Source organism: Aquila chrysaetos, chromosome 13, assembly GCF_900496995.4.
Source record: "Aquila chrysaetos chrysaetos chromosome 13, bAquChr1.4, whole genome shotgun sequence".
Taxonomy (NCBI): Eukaryota; Metazoa; Chordata; class Aves; order Accipitriformes; family Accipitridae; genus Aquila; species Aquila chrysaetos.
Window position 1 is genome coordinate 28627881 of NC_044016.1, and position 16821 is coordinate 28644701.

General features: G+C 38.8%; 1 protein-coding gene across 4 annotated transcripts in view; it reads right to left on the minus strand.

The window, feature by feature from the left end:
- Positions 1-16821, minus strand: part of CHRM3 (cholinergic receptor muscarinic 3) — a 283661-nt gene that overhangs the window by 121770 nt on the left and 145070 nt on the right. For all 4 annotated transcript variants that reach the window (XM_030036069.1, XM_030036073.2, XM_030036072.2 and 1 more), the window contains one exon: positions 8320-8422. In XM_030036069.1, the coding sequence (XP_029891929.1) occupies positions 8320-8417 (98 nt within the window). In that variant the 5' untranslated portion in view covers positions 8418-8422. The remainder of the gene's footprint in view (positions 1-8319; positions 8423-16821) is intronic.

The following is a 16821-nucleotide window of genomic DNA, read 5'->3' on the forward strand; positions in this document are numbered from 1 at the left end:
TGTATCAGTGCATGCTACAAGAATAAGTTTGGACCTGTTTAATTTGTTCTGAAACAATCAGCTTCAAAGTCACCTATTCAAAATCCTCACTGAAAAAACCAGAGATTTTAAAATGCTTTGAACACTGAGGAATCTTTCTTTTTTTGTCACATGCAAACAACTGTATTAAATCAATACAGGGGCTGACATAGTATATCTTAGGGAATCAGCCCTTGGCATCTTGGTAGGATCAGCTCTGCAATGGTATCCCAATAAAATGCAGGCATTTTTTCAGAAGATATGCACTAGCATGAAAGCACAAGCTTTGTAATTCGCCCAGCACCAGGCAAATTAGCAGTGACCATCTTGCTAGAGCTGACTGTGAACCCCTTGAGCTTTCAGGCACAAGTGATACACTGTGCCCAAGAACTGAATATAAAGCTCAGTTTCATAATCGCTTATTCTTCTGATGTCTAAAATGGAAAAAGGTTGAAAAACCCCAGGGAAAAAGTACGAATACAGCTTCTTTGTTTGGTCCATTTCCTTTCCTCCTACATTCTCTGCTTCAAAGCAGCATTGATTACTACCTGCAGCTGGACTGACACCTCCACTATGATATCTTTTATTATTTGTATTTTGATAGCAGCCACCAACACATCAGACACAATACATTTCCCAGAAATCTCATAGGCTAAATAAGAAAACAAGAAAGAGATGGCTAACATCTATATAAATGCACTATGTTTTATGTTATATATGTGTTAAAAACATTTTTATACGTTTAAGTAACTTAACACATCTTGAAGTATACCTGACTTTAGTACTTCAATCTTTCATTTTCACTTGCTCACTACAGTGTTCAAAATAATAATAAAAAAAGAGTATAGTTTTGAGGGGTTATTTCAAGACAGTGCTATAGCATCATGAGAGACAATATGAAAGGCACAAATGTGAGATGAGATTGTTTTTCAGAGCAATGTAACTAGAAAAACAGACCAGGAAAGGTGTTATCTTATGTGCAGAAGGTTGAAAATATTTTGTAATAAAATTTTTGGACATTTTGGAATTAAAAGATTTTCCTTTCCACATTAACTGTCCATTTGAAAGCTGATTTTTACTTATAAATTACAGTGAAACAACAGATTTGGTGGACTTGCAACTATGTTCCCCTATGACTCATATTCCTAATAAAACATGTGAATCTAGTGCCTTGCTGTCATTCAGAGCATGGCTGGCTGGCTGGCAGCTGTGTGTGTATGAAGACAGAGCACATGATAAAGTGCACAACTAGTCAAACAGACAAATTTGCAAATTCAGAACAAAGCCTCATTTTAAAGTCTTGCAGTTCCTCCTTAAAGGAAAACCTAGTTACCTTGCAGCTTCAGGTAGGTACCTCTATGACAACTACATATAGACATTTCAGCAAAATCCTAAGGTTGTATCACTAAGGTAATGACTAGAAGTTCCTCCTTAAGTCCTTGCGCATGAGGGGTTACAAGGGAAACATGACCGTCACCTCACTTACCGTGGGTCTGGAGAGGAGTAGGCAACGCGAGGGGGACGCAGCTGCAGCAAGAGCTGGGAAAGGGGATGGAGGGACTGCTGCCCTCCCACCCCACCTCTCCAGTGTTTGCTACCGACCTGAATTTCTCCAAGGGCTTTTGTTTCTTTGTTATGATCAAGCAGTCAGCCCTGAGAGTAGGATGTGAACTACCTTAGCATGTTGAATTTTAGTTGGCGATACAAGCATACATTTACCTACAGAAAGATGGACTTCTGTTGCACAACACTTTCAGATTTTTAATGAGGAACTAACTTTTTATTCAGCCTACCACAAACCATCCCAGCCAGAGAGCTAAACAAAATATGTGGTGATATATGCATATACATTTATTAAAATCATAAAATTATTCTCTATTAACTTCGAAGGTGGTGGAAAGGGATAGGAGACCAGAAAGGGAAAAAAAAGAATTAATCATAGTGTAATTTAATTGCATAATGAAAACTATTTTTGAATAAATTTCATAGAATCATAGTATAGTTTGGGTTGGAAGGGACCTTGAAAGGTCATCTAGTCCAACCCCCCTGCAATGAATGGGGACATCTTCAAGTAGATCGGGTTGCCCAGAGCCCCGTCCAACCTGACTTTGAATGTTTCCAGGGATGGGGCATCTACCACCTCTCTGGGCAACCTGTGCCAGTGTTTCACCACCCTCATCGTAAAAAATTTTATTCCTCATCTCTAGTCTGAATCTACCCTCTTTTAGTTTAAAACCATTACCCCTTGTCCTATCGCAACAGGCCCTACTAAAAAGTTTGTCCCCATCTTTTCTTATAAGCCCCCTTTAAGTATTGAAAGGCTGCAACAAGGTCTCTCCAGAGCCTTCTCTTCTCCAGGCTGAACAACCTTAACTCTCTCAGCCTGTCCTCACAGGAGAGAGATGTTCTACCCCTCTGATGATTTTCGTGGCCCTGCGCTGGACCCGCTCCAACAGGTCCATGTCTTTCTTGTACTGAGGACCCCAGAGCTGGACGCAGTACTGCAGGTGGGGTCTCACCAGAGCGGAGCAGAGGGGCAGAATCACCTCCCTCGACCTGCTGGCCACCCTGCTTTTGATGCAGCCCAGGATACGGTTGGCTTTCTGGGCTGTGAGCACACATTGCCAGCTCATATCCAGCTTTTCATCCACCAGTACCCCCAATTTGGAGAAAGTTAAATATAATACAGAAAAACTCAGATCAATTCCTACTTGCCACAGTATAGTAAATACAGTATTTCATTACGGAGTTCATTACCTCTATTATTTAATCACATGATGACCATTTATAGTAGGAACAAAAGCTAGTTTTAAAATGCAGACAAATAATACTGGAGAAAAAAACCTAATCTTATAAAGCAGAAAGGAAAAAGAAACATTTCCTAAGGATATACAATGAAAATGTAAACTTATTTAAGTCTTAATGAAAATCTTGGAAAATATACCGAAGAAGTAATTTCTTTAGACTTTTGTGACTAATTCTTCTTACTTTTTTCATAAAACCTTTAGGTTCTGAGTCAATGGAAAATATGTCTAAGCTTTGATATTCTGTACTACCTCCTCCCCGCCCCCCTCTAAGGTTTAGTCAACAAAGTTTTTATTCAATCCAGCATTATTTTTAATTACGATTGCCTTTTGAAAGTGCTCGTTAAAAAAAAAGCAAACATTTTATAAATTAGGGGAAAATTTGTGCATGGCTTCTTTCTTTTTTATATTTTGATACTGTTAATATTTAGCTGTAAAGATTTATTTTCCCACGGCAAAAATATTTTTAATCACTTGAATTTAATTTATATGAAACACAAAGCTTGTTTTAGACCTTAAATGGTGATTAATTTGAAGTTAGTGGCTGGTTTAAAGCTGACTCTGAAGTGGGAATAAGTATTGCATATGGGACTGACCTGCTTCTATTATACAAACCTGTTTCAGCTTCTGTAAGCTTATATGTGCTTAGACAATTTCTACAGAAACTTGTATTTCAAAGCTGTCAATATTAGAGGAGCTCGACACTACAGATGTACTGCCTTCCATGCTGTTAAGAACAATAACCTGATTTAGTTCAGACTCTATGGTCTCTTGTCACGAGGTGAAAAAGGAAGGTAGAATAAATCATTCTTACAATTAGATAGTTCACTGAAGTTTTCCAATATTTTCCTAGTCACCCTCTCCTGGAAGTCATATTATCTTCATATGACTTGAAGTGGAATATCCTATCAGGTTCCCATATGAAACTGAATAGGCATAAATTTATAGCAAGAAAAGAGAGGAAACCATATGTATACCAGCAAATCACATGCACACACATGCACAAACATGTATGACCTTAAAACTGTAGATACACAAAATACACACATGCACGTATGCATGTACGTATGTACAGCATCTCCTCTCTGCCTCCAAGTTACATTTATAAAGTAGGGAGACTAATGGATTCTCTTGCTTGTGTTGCAGCCCCTGCTCAACAGTTAACTCTGGGAGCACGCCAGAAGAAGCAAGAAGCTGCATGGTTTGGACGAGCAGACTCTAAAATACTCCAGCAGAAGTAAGTCTCACACTCTGTGGTTTCAATATAGAACTTCAGGCTGGTTGAGAGTGTCAGTTCCAGTATGAGTTTGATGAAGTTGAACATGCGTGACACAGCGATGGTAATCTGTCATACACTGATGCTCAGAGGGTTAGTCACCAGGAATAAAGCAGTGAGAAATGAAGGAAGGTAGGCAAATAAAACTATCGTGATCTACTGAACAGAAGGGCTTGGAACACAAAATGGAAGAGAATGTCTCCTGTTATAATGACAATACTTTTAATTATATATACTCAATGAAAAATAAACTATTAGAGAGAGAGTAAAATACTTCCAATTAATGGCAGTAATGTAATGTTCAAACTTAAATGAAGTATTTTTCCCTTGAGGGTTTTACTGTACTATTTTATTTAGCTTAATGTAATTTAAATTATAAACAGAATAGTTTTGTAAGCCCCCAGAGAAATGTATTTTATTTATAATGTATTTCCTTTGAAGCGGTTACGGAAATCATGCTCTTCCTGAAGTCTGTATTTCACATACCACCTACTGCTGCAAACTAGTCTGACCTCACAATTTAAACATGATCAGTCTGGTGAAGTACGTGACAAGAAAACTCAAGATTTTTTTTAAAATGCCAGAGGACATAGAAATTTGTAATTCTGCAGACTAATAGCCTTCCCTCTGAAAAAAGGTATTGAAAGATCTTTGTTGATAAAAGTTATGTTTTTTCAGAGGGAACGGAACTCAGCCATAATCACTCCACTTGAGTTTTTAATGCATGTAATGGAAAAAGAATTCTTTACACTATACCCTAGAGGGAGTTTCAGCTGAAAGTAATTATATTTTGTATACCTAAATTTAAATATGCAAATATTTCCATTTTTCATTTAAATCACAAATCCTTAAAAAATTTAATTCCAGTATAAAAAGTACACTTTCTTTCAGGCTGCAAATTACAGATGACCAGTTTGTGTCATCTTTTTTCCTCCAAGTAATTAAAATAATCTATTTATGAATAAATAAGCAACTATGAATGAATAAATTGAACGCCAGTCTACGTGCTCTCCTCATCATCAATAGCTACTGCATAGACTTAGTTAAATAACATGTGACAAAGAGGAAATTGTCTCTAGGAAATTAATTTTGGCCATTAATCATCTTTTTAAAACATAATAGTACCCTATCCTCATGGATGAACCATTAACTCAACACGCCAGCCATAGATATACAATGGTCTAAGCTGTGATGCTTCTCCTGAAATAATGCCAAGCCAAGTCACTTCAAAGGGACTAAGCAAGTAAGCACTCTAAGATTTGGCTGATTGTACAACTGCTTACAGCATGAACTCATGACAGCTGTAGTCAGAAATTACATATGCTTTGAATTGGTTGTTCTTTTTGTGAAAGCTACTCTTCTGCTCTAACCTACTATCAAAATTTATAAAAAAATAAATAGATAAATAAATAAAAATACACGTTCTCATTAGCTTTGGATTAAGAGCTTGAATCATTTTTCAAGGGATAATGTATAGGAACGAATATTTCTGTGTCACTACTCTCTATAACAAGTATCAATGCTCTGGAGTTAAACTTCTGATTGAGTTAGATTTTATCAATATCACAAAGTTTCAGGTAGGTATTTAAATGCAGAAAAAGTATTTTTAATCACATTTATGACTATATGAAACAAATATGAATGAATTTTAACACATTATTATTTTTCTTTAAATAATCGACATGAATATACTGCTGTACAAACCTTCTAAGAAAAGACATTTCCTCTGGCTCTTCTTAGATCAGACATTATCTAGTTCACACTTGAAAGTTACACCAATTGTGTTAGAATTTGCACTTTGTATTAGAGAGCCCACCTGTACCACAACCTTAGCAGATATCTACACTTTGCTAAAAGCTACTAAAGCACAAGCATGACTTGTGTTAAATGACAAATGCATGTCATAGTGACCATTACCCTTGCATTTGAGGCAAGATTTTAAGATTCTGACAGCCCAAACAGTCTAGCTGGTGTAGATTTGCTAAGCAAAATGATGCTGCTCCTCTTGACTAATGTAACGTGTTCAGATGAACTGACAAATTCTGTTTAATGTGCTGCACATTTGTGGGTAGTAAAGCATGTTATTTTATTATTTCTTTATACATATAGTCTCTTAAGAGCTAGCATGACAGTGTAGTGTAAATCTAAAGTAATCCATTAGATATATTTGCATAATGGCTTCGTTGTTCCTAATTTAGTACCAGAAAAAAAGAAGATACTAATTTCTGGCTTTCTGAAAACTTTGTTAGTATATTTCTTATAGACGGATTATATGGTTTGGTGCTTTAACCTTTTATTTTTTGCTCACTGTTTCCCCACTGTCACATCAGAGTCTAAGTGACAAATAATACATGTTTATACAGGGAGAGAGATGTGGACTGTAACAAAATTTGCAGAAGTTAATTATATGAATTCAGGTATTTTCTTTGTTACTTTCCTTTTAGGCTAAAACTGAATACAGTTCAATTCCAGTTCCTTTGGGGTACTCTGAATTTTGGCACAAATTTAAAAATTTCCTGACAAGGAATTGTTGTGCCACTGATACCTACAGAAAAGGCATTCTCCTCAGACTCGATATCCTCTCCAGCATAATAAATGTCTTTTGAGATTGCTTTCCTGCCTATCAGTTACAACTGGGGAAGATTTTGGATACTCAGAACAGAGAACATGAACCTCTTCTTCAACCTAGAGCTAGCAACCCACTTATGAATTGTGACAATTTAAATTTAACTACTAAACCAGAAAATTTATGTGTTTTCAGAATTTTATTCATAGAAAATCTGTCATCAGCAAAAAAAAACCCCAAACCCACAACCTTTCACCTTACACAAAATACCTGAAAAAAAGGTAAGTAAAGCTGGAATATGGTCAACACAACACGAAAGGCAAAACCAACTGTAACTGAATATGGCGAGCTGTGTAACAGTGTGCAAGATACCATGTCCTAATTTCAGGACATGAAAGCAGGGCTAAGCATCATTTCAGGATTCATCCAAGACATCCGTTATTAGTATTGAAGCCATAAAGATTCAGCCACTATGCTATGAAAGTGCTTTCCTGAGATGACTTGGTTAGTAGCTTTCTCCACACAGAATTGAGTGACTGAAATCTCAAGACACTCCAGAAACAATCACAATAAACTGTCAGTGCCACAGTCCCTAAAGCAAGTATGTGAGGAGAGCCGTTTTCTCTGCAAGGAGAGTGTGCCAGCACGTGTAAATACAGGCCATCTAAACCACTGCTACATATCCATGTTTACAGTTCATTTCCACAAAATTAGAAATGCAAACCCAAGTGGAAGTTTTACAGAAATGTGTAAGGAATGTAAAAGAAACACCAACTATAATGTAAACATAAATGCTGCAGCCTACCAATTCATGTAAATTATTTTAAATGCTACTGCAACTGAGACATAAACCAGCATAACATACAAGGGAGAAAGCAGTCAAGTGATAATGAATTCTGGCAATTAAATCAGAACAATTTAGTTCTTTGTCTAGGTTTACTCTCGCAGAGGGAAATGACTTGTTGAAACTAAACCCAGCTAGCACATCAAAACCAGGAGTGAAAACGTACTTTTCAAGAAACTGAATTTAACTTGTTAGATTCTCACCTCTACTATAGCAAAACTGAATTATTCTGCAGGGAAATCCTGGAGGTGGAATATCAGCTGCATTTTTTGTCTGAAACTCATAGAAAACTTGAAGGTTTGTGCAGAAGCTAAAGATGATCAACAGGAATAACCTGAAGGCATCTTTCTCCTGATTACCAATAACATGATACTGTTCTACTCTTCTTAACCTGTTCAGCCTAGCTCTTACCCAGGCTAGCTCTTATTCTGCTAGCTGTGCAGTTGTAATAACAAGAAGCACAAAGTTTGCCAACTGCTTGAGAATTAGTTCAATTTCTCTGCCGGGTTTTGTGCCTAAGCTGAAATTTGCACCACTGCAGCTGCTATTAAAGTTAGCTGAGGTATGCCTACAGGAATCATAGGCATCGCAGTGTTCCCAGCACCCACGACAACTTAAAATAGATGTGTCTGTTGATGATAAAACACATCACAAACTTAGAAGGCCTTAATAAATGATTTTGTAGTCCATAAATTCCATAAGACTCTGACTTCACAAAGTGAGCACTGTTACCAAAAATCTGCTGTTTCCCGGTATGTTGAATACTTGGAACAATATAGTATGAATATATGTTTCTTTGAATTGTACCTACATGGTCCACTGAGGAACATCAAAGCGGCTGGTTGGATCAGGCACTGCGTAGTTCTGTGAACTCCTCTTTCGGAAACAAAACTGGTAGTGTGTCAGCATGTAGGCTGTGAACAAAACAAAAGACGCCAGAAAAATTATTAAAATAGATTACAGACACATGGGGGAGGCACAGACATATAAGCCAAAAGGCCTCCTTTGGACCAAGAGAAGACAAAAGCTATTAATACTTTCTATTACTGAATAATATCCTTTTTTTTTGCCTTTTTTAAAATCTTGGAGACCTAGCTGAAAATAGAACAGCTCAAGTGTGCATGTATCACACAGATCTGGAGCAGTGGTAATAAGATGGTACTGACAAGCGTTTGGGCTGCTCACACCTACCCCCAAAGGGCTATGTATGATCACAGTATTTTCAGATGGTTTTTCCAACCCAGTGACCAAATTGGAGTAAAGATAACAGTTTCTCCAAGACAGCACAAGCTAGTCTGCAGCTGAGTCAGCAAGGGAGCTTGGCTGGCTTGTGCCTGGAAATTGGCATCTCTGGGCACAGAGGGACATGGGATGCTGGGCCTGCTCACAACCCAGGAGCAGCTTGACACAGGGGCAGAACTAAGAACTGGGCTCTCCTTTTCTTCCCCAAATTATGCAGTCTCTCAAGCTAACCAATTTAGAAAGCTGGTTTGGAATATTAATTTTCATGTAAAAAATGTCAAAAGCTAGAAAAATACCCCCCCTAATGTATTCTATACATTATATTTCCAGCTGCATTTAATATACCATTGCTTTTAAAAGTTGACACAACTACAGAGGAAGCAAAAATATCAATAATTAAAACCTAAACAACACACTTTCCTCTGCAAAAGTTGTAAATTCCTGAAGTCAGAAGTGTAGGAGAAGGATTAGCCACTGACTACCATGTTCCATTCTGTTATATAAAATTAGTACCAAGTGGAACCATGTGCCATTATTATCCCATTTATTGCATGCCATTGCAGCCTAAGGCTTTAAGACCCCTTTGAATAACTTAAACACAGAAAAGCGATTCTGAGTCTACAGATGCTCCGTGTGTTTTCTCAGTATCTCATCCTTTACCAGCATGCCAAAGGATTTCACTCCCAGGTGTTATAAAAAGGAGGCAGCAGACCAGAGAGAGAACACACTGGCTATACTGGATGCTCAGTTTCTCAGGAAAAAAAACCCAACAAAACAAACCAAACCAAGAACAAGAAAGTTGAGATTATTAACAAACAAGACTGAGACTGAATATTCCAGTTCCTTTTCAGAATAGAAGAAAATACAAATTTACTACCCATGTACCTTGCTGCACGCCAACACAGCACTTCTAACACAGCTCTGATACACCATCAATCATGAAGGTCTCCCCATCCTCTGGTAAAACACTCTCCTGGAAGACAGCTGTTCCCTCCACTAACCCTGCACAGCCAAGAAGCGCAATGCATTAGAGTGGAAGTGAATCTGAACACACTCTTACACCAAATGAAGAATCAAGAGGCTGTATTTGCAAGAATCGAGTGGAAAGGAAGCAGATCAGATTAAATACGGGGAGGAAAGAAGAAATACACACTATTTGTCTCACAAATAGCGCCATGCAATTCTTAACTGGAACGAGCCTGGACACATCAGTGTGGCAAACCCTTTCCTAAGAGCAGGCTTTGATACCCTCTCAGCCCAGATTTACGTATAGATGAAAGACAACCGCTCCAAACCCACTTCCTGAAGCATTTCTTTTCCAAGGCATTTCTGTGCCGAGCTGTTACACCGCTACTCAAACGCTCTGTTCCGGCCACTGCTCCCAGGCAGACAATGCACAGGAAGCGCAGCACAAGGAAATGCGTCTGCACCGAAGGTCACCGAGCAAAGAAAGCAAAACCCTCAGAAAGAGGCAAGGAGCAGCCAGGGAGCTCACGCACATCATTTAACCGCCTCGCGCCTGCAAAGGGCTTTCACTCTGTAAAGTGACGCAGAAGCTCTGTAAGGACATCATGGAGCCTTTGGTGGGAGAGCTTGATCTTTTGGCTCAGGAAGGATGGTTCCAGACTTTTCAAAACAGCAGGTCTGGTTTCAGTACTTCACTCCAGTGACGCAGCAGTGAATCCACACCTTAGTAATTCACTCATTTATTAAAACTGTAATTTGCACAGCATGTACCAATTACTGTTTAACTGAGGTCTCGAAAGGTCCTTGGTGAAACTCTACGTACTGTCACCCATGAAACAACAATGAGAATTACACTTTAAAACACTTAAAAAATTAATTGTTGAATTATTTTTTATACAGAAAGTATAAAGGATGAAAAGCATTTCTCATTCACAGTAGCAATGCAGAAAAATACTTTAAAAAAATCAGCTTCATGACCAAAGTCAGTTTTAAGTCACTTTTACACTTTTAAGACTGCAAAACAATTGAAAAGGGAAGCCTCTTTTTAATTAGTTGAGCCTCTCTTTAGTTGAGGAATTACAGTTTCTGACAATTAAAACTGGAATTTTAATAAAGCTTAATAATTTCCCTCATATCAAGTTATTATGTTTTTAGTTAGCAATAAACTAATTCATTATTAAATTAGCTTTTCAAGCTATTCTCAATAAAGAAATTTCTTCCCAGTAATTTTCTACTGTATTTTAATTTTATGCTATTACTATCAAGAATCCAGTTTTACTCCCCTAACAACGCAGGTTGTGACTCAGAGCTGTGGAATTCATTGCCCTAATTTACAATAAACTAAGACTCCTCGGATAAGCTTGTGCTGTTTGTATATTCAGCTACAAAACTAATAAACTCTACTCTTTATGAAAAGCAATTAAAACGAGTTGACGATTCAGCTTGTGCAGAATATCACGGTCCATTTGAAGCAACCGCATCAAAGTTTTATCCCCACGCATCTTTCCACCTTGGTTCAATTTGATTCTCTTAGAAAAGGGAGAAAGGCTGCTACGTGACACAAAGCATTTGGAGGTAGATGCTAATAGGTAATGTGAGGGTGGACCTGTAATAGACATCATAAAACGCAGCTGCTAACCCCTTAAAATCAGGGAGGATGGAAACCTGGTTGATTTGTATTTTACACCTGGGAAACAATGGTTTGAACCATTCTTCTGTGCTGATACAGTTCATTAGTCCTTTATTCTTTCCGGGAGACTTGCCCCCAAAAATGCCCCAAAACCAACAAACTCCCCAAAACCCCACCCTCTTATCAGCATGAATCCTGGACATATTTAAGCCAACATCAGCCACCTCCAACCTCAACTGCTATATGTCTATGCTTGAAAATTTAATTTGCAGGGTGTTTCTAGGCAATGGCACTCAATCTGTGCTCTTAAACTTTGAGACTGGTCCTAGTAGGATTTCAGCTTGGGCATGGTTTGGGAGGCAGCATGACCGAGGAACTTGAGTTAGGCTCTGCACACGTGGGCACGCTATGGAGAGGAGGGGACTGAGATCTGTGGTATTACAAGTACATCCATGATTACGATACCTTAAAAGATGCTGTTTTCTGGACAGGTGGGCGCACTGTGTTCCAGGTACAGAACTGAAGATCACATTTTATGACTTGTATGATTCCTTCCCTATATTCATGAGAATCCCTATGTAAAACAAGAAGTGCACCTGTGTGCCGCCTTTAGCTTTTTATTTATTTTTGATAAAAACTCACTTGAGACTAGAGTGTCAGAAAGGCCTTTAAATAAGAGAACTATTTCTGTGGAAAGCAAAACACTGGATACAGTAGTTTCTGCTTTGTTTACTTGGTAAGATGAATCTGCACACGTTGACTCTGCACTGAGAAATTGAGTTCCTGTGTTTATACAGAGGTGTATCACAAAGTAGGTTTCTCACTATCAGACTGGTAAAACTTCATACATAGTCAGATGGGTATTTCACCTGAGTGTTTATCAACAGATAAAGATGATCTCATGGGTCCTTTTTTTTTCTTCTAATGAACTTTGGGCAATTTTTGCCTTTCTGTGTGGAAAAAAAAGGTCTCAAAAATTGGAGACACTTAGTTACTTATTTGTATTTTCTTGTCTAAATAATCTATTAAAAAAATAAAACAAAACACTACACATCACATTTATCATCCTAAAAAATGTCTCTAGGTGTACCTACACAGATAAAAGGTACCTTAATAATTTTATGGATATAATCCTGATGACTTTATAAAATCCGGAAAAAAGCGTATTACAATATCAGCCCTGCAGCTTTTATTTCCAGTGGACTTTAAAGGGCAGAAAATCTTTTGATTCTTGAGCTGCAGGTATAAAAAAGTCTGCAAACTGAAAGAGGTGTCTCTGCCTCGCACTTCGTCTGCTGGATCTCATTAGAAAGAGGTTAGAATCATTCTGGACCAAGACAAGATCAAAGCTGGACGCTAAGAGATTGCAACTGCAATGTTTATACGCTTGAAAAGCACCTCTGCACTGATATGAGAGGAAAACATGCTACACCTAGCTCAAGACAGAATTCCTTGCTGGGAACAGTTCTTTTGTTGTTGTTATTAATTTATTTTCACATTCTTAGAGGTTTTTTTACCTTAAGGAAAGAGTTCGTTTATAAAGAGAGATTCTTGTATTGTTGACAAAAGGAATCAAGCCAGTTTCCAAGCACAAGCTGCTGACTTGACTCCCAGCCAGCACAGGTCAGAAGTAGGTAAGAATTTTGAAAAGTTGAGGTACTACTGAACGTACAACTTTTTGATTAAATATCTCAAAAATTAGCACTATTGATACATAAAGTACACATGGGTCATGAATTCAGAATAATATATGGGAGAGTCAAAAAACTGCATTAAAAAAATAAAACAAAATTTTTTAGAGACCAAAAGTGAAACAAAATTGTTTGCAATTTTCTGGCAATGCACTAGAGAGATATTGTCAGAATTTTTCTATTATTTATTCACTAATTTCTATTGCCAATGTCTTTGGCCTGAACTCACTGCTTGAAGTTTGGAGACGAGACCTGTCAAATGGAATTTAAAAGAAGCACAAGATTAATTTTAGCTCCATGTTTGTTATGGAAATAGTCTGTAAAATGATGAATCACTTGATGTGCTCAGAGATCTCATTGCAATCACTGGCTACCAGTGGTCCCTTCACACAAAATCCAAAATGACGGGATCATCTTTTCTCTAACCCTAGCCCAATAAACATGTTAATATTGTATTTGACATTGAATTGCTTCAAAAGGCTATGTTAAGGAAGAACAGTTCTAGAATATCCTATAAATTAGATGGAAGAAGGAGGCACAGGCTCATTCTAACAACTCTGACTTGAAAGATAGATTGATGTCCTGTGTCTGTTCTAAACACTAGCTATAAAGATAAATTCTTCCTATATTGTGCAAATGTCAACTAAGCCCCCATTGAACTGAATCATCTTCTGCATTTCTGAGGTTGTAGCAGAAATTCTGTATGGCCAAAATAAAGGGACAAATTTAATGTCACACAACAGTTCATTCAGTTTGCTCAACTTTTATTTTTTGAGGATGACTGAAAGCAACAATTTTATGCCCCTTTCATCCAGTTTAATCAAGATAAAAATTAGTGATTAGCATCCTGAATTTAGACAATGAAGAGATGTCAATTTATAGTACTGACTCAGCCAAATCTGCTTCAGCTGCTGAATAACTATGTTAGAAGGCTTCATTTTGTTTTGAAGTTCTGAGGAGTATGGTAAAACAAAATCCAGACACTTGAGGTATGATTTTAATTTGGTAGTCTCACAGCTCAAAAATTGTTCAGCCTAGACATATCATGTTTGTTTCACTCTAGAATAGTGACTTCAGCATTTCACTGGCAAAGTTGAGTGGCTATTTTGGAAATATTCAGTTAGATCTGCTCAGCATAAAAGTGTTCAACTTAGTTCAGTTCATGTACAAAGCATCTCATAAGTGTACTACAGTGTCTGAATATATTCAGTAGTAACAACTACTAGGAGAGTACTTCAGTTTAACTGCTATTTATTACTTATATTTTCTATGTATCTGATATATAATCACAAAAGCTTTTTAAAATTTCAGAAGTGATTAGAATCTCTCTTAGATTTTGTTTCCTTTGGGTGCTTACTGATGCCTGACTTCTAGCAGCTGTGTTTTTAAGAAAACAAAGATTATTTTTGTTTATTATTTACATGACACTACGAGACAACCATGGCTAAAAAGACGAAACCAGGAAGGTCACTACTTGGTATATAGTTATCAGTCTTTCTTAATAATTTAGGAAGTGGCCCACTTAATTTTAGATATCTTTACAGTTATAGGCATCTACCCCTGAGCTGTACAGACTCTGTGAAGTTAACACAGCAAAAGCTGCCACATCAAAGGACCATTCAACAGAGCTGATGTATTTTAGCTGTTGTCCCTAGGATGAGATGAAGCAAGCCTTAGGAGTATCTCATGTCCTCCATCCATTACACAGCACATGTAAATCTGCTTTGATGAATCCCAGCCTGAGTGTTCACTTCTCGTGATCATAAATAGGTATCCATAATAACTGTTTTTACAAATCCCTTTCATCCACTGTTTAGTCTATAAATATTCTGATCCATCCAGGCATTTAGAGTGAGATTAGGATCCACTATACATATATATATATGCATGAAAAAAACCCACATACCCCTTTCTCATGGAAGACAACCTTATCTGAAAAAGATGTCCTCAGCAAACATACTGCTCCGTTTCTTCCATACAGAGTTTCACTACTAACAGTTACTCCAAAATTTTAAGATATTCATGACCCTCTCACTGACAGCCTTTTCTACAGCTATCACTGCAATTGAGAAAGATGTTTCCCCCACTTGTGGTTTTCAGTGTCACTGATTACACTAAACAGAAAAAAAAAACCCAAAACAACAAACTAAGGAAACATTAGAAATTTCAATATTTCAGGAAATATTTGGCTGTGACTTATGTACATGATACGTGTCTGGTGTGTTAAATCAGAGAGAGTGGGAAAGCACAGGTAAAGTTTTGAATTATAATATGAGGCAGTTGAATGCGCTATGAGTAATATGCTGCTTTATCAGTTGGAAGCAGATGGACTTTCCTGAAAAGGGATGGTAAGTCTGTTAATGGAAACGTGCTGCCTGTTCACTGGGGTACCCACGTAGGAAATGTCCCATAATTTGGTCTTTCCTAACTATGCCTTCTAGGCAACAGAGGAAAATCTCAGTAATCATTAATTTCTTTCTAAACTCCATTTTGTATCAAGTATAGACAAAATTACCCAACAATTGTCTTCACGAAACTTCTGATGAGAAATTATGGGGTTAATGAAGATGTTTATAAGCACAGAGAAGAGAGAAGCTGTTGGCAAGAGGTGCAATAATCTCCCGCACTCACCTACCGAAGTCCACTCTTCTACATCAAAAGACAGTTAACAGTATGTATATGCAAACCTTAAGCAACTCCCTAAATGAACCCAGACAGTGGCTGCAATGCAGCTTTTACATTCAAACATATAAAACTATGTTTCTGGGCAAAGAAAAAAGGTGGTGAAATATTAAATGTTCAACTCCTTCCACACCCAAGAGTTACAGACACAACAGCTGTAATTCCATCTACTGGAATTAAACCTCTTTATCCAAGAAGTTTCCCTAAATCTATTTGCAGAGCTGAAGAAAAGAAATCACCTTTTTTTTTTTTTTCTTCCTTTAAATTAAAGAGTAATTTTAAATCCTTACAGCTCGGAAAGGAACCGATTGTTGTAAAACCACCACGGGGTGAAGGTGTGACCTGCGGCCAGGCCCACCTCGCCCATAAACCCACCGGCACTAAACCTGCCAGCCCCCACGGCGGCCCGGTGGCACCAGCCCGGCTTCAGCCTGAATGCCAGTTCCTTGTGGAGCGGGCGGCCTCCCAGGCCCGGCGGCAGGACCCTGGGTCACTGCGACCCAGGCGTCGCAGCCATCTCCTGCGGCGGCGCCTACTCCCAGGCGCCCGGCGGAAGCGGCGCAAATGGCGTCCCTCCCTGGGAAGGGGAGGGAGATGCTCCTGCACGCCCCGGAGACACCAGCAAACACGGCAGCATCGATGTAACCTCCAGGGCAAATGTCACTTTAAAGGATGAAATAAAACCAGCTAACGGGCCTTGGATTTACCTCTGCTTCGGGTGTCCGTGCCCAGGCACCAGCAGGCGGAGCTGCAGGGCAGCCTCTGTGAGGAGAGGTTCCAGCCGGCCCCAAGGGCCGCAGGGCCGGGCACAGCCGAGACCCTCAGCCGCGGGTGGGTGCCCCGGGGAAAGCGTGTTTGGAGAAGAACAAAGCGCTCCCGGGCAGCCCACGCAGCAGCAGGCGGACATGCCCACGGAGAGCCCAGGCTGGAGCAGGTTCATCCCGAAGGACGGCAGCCCGTGGAGGCCCCGTGCTAGAGCAGGGAGCAGCGCGAGGAGGAAGGAGCGGCAGAGAGAAGCCACCATGGACTGATCACAGCCCCTGTCCCCCTGTGCCACCACAAAGTGACTCAGCACCAGCTCAGCTGCTCTGGTCCACGGAGC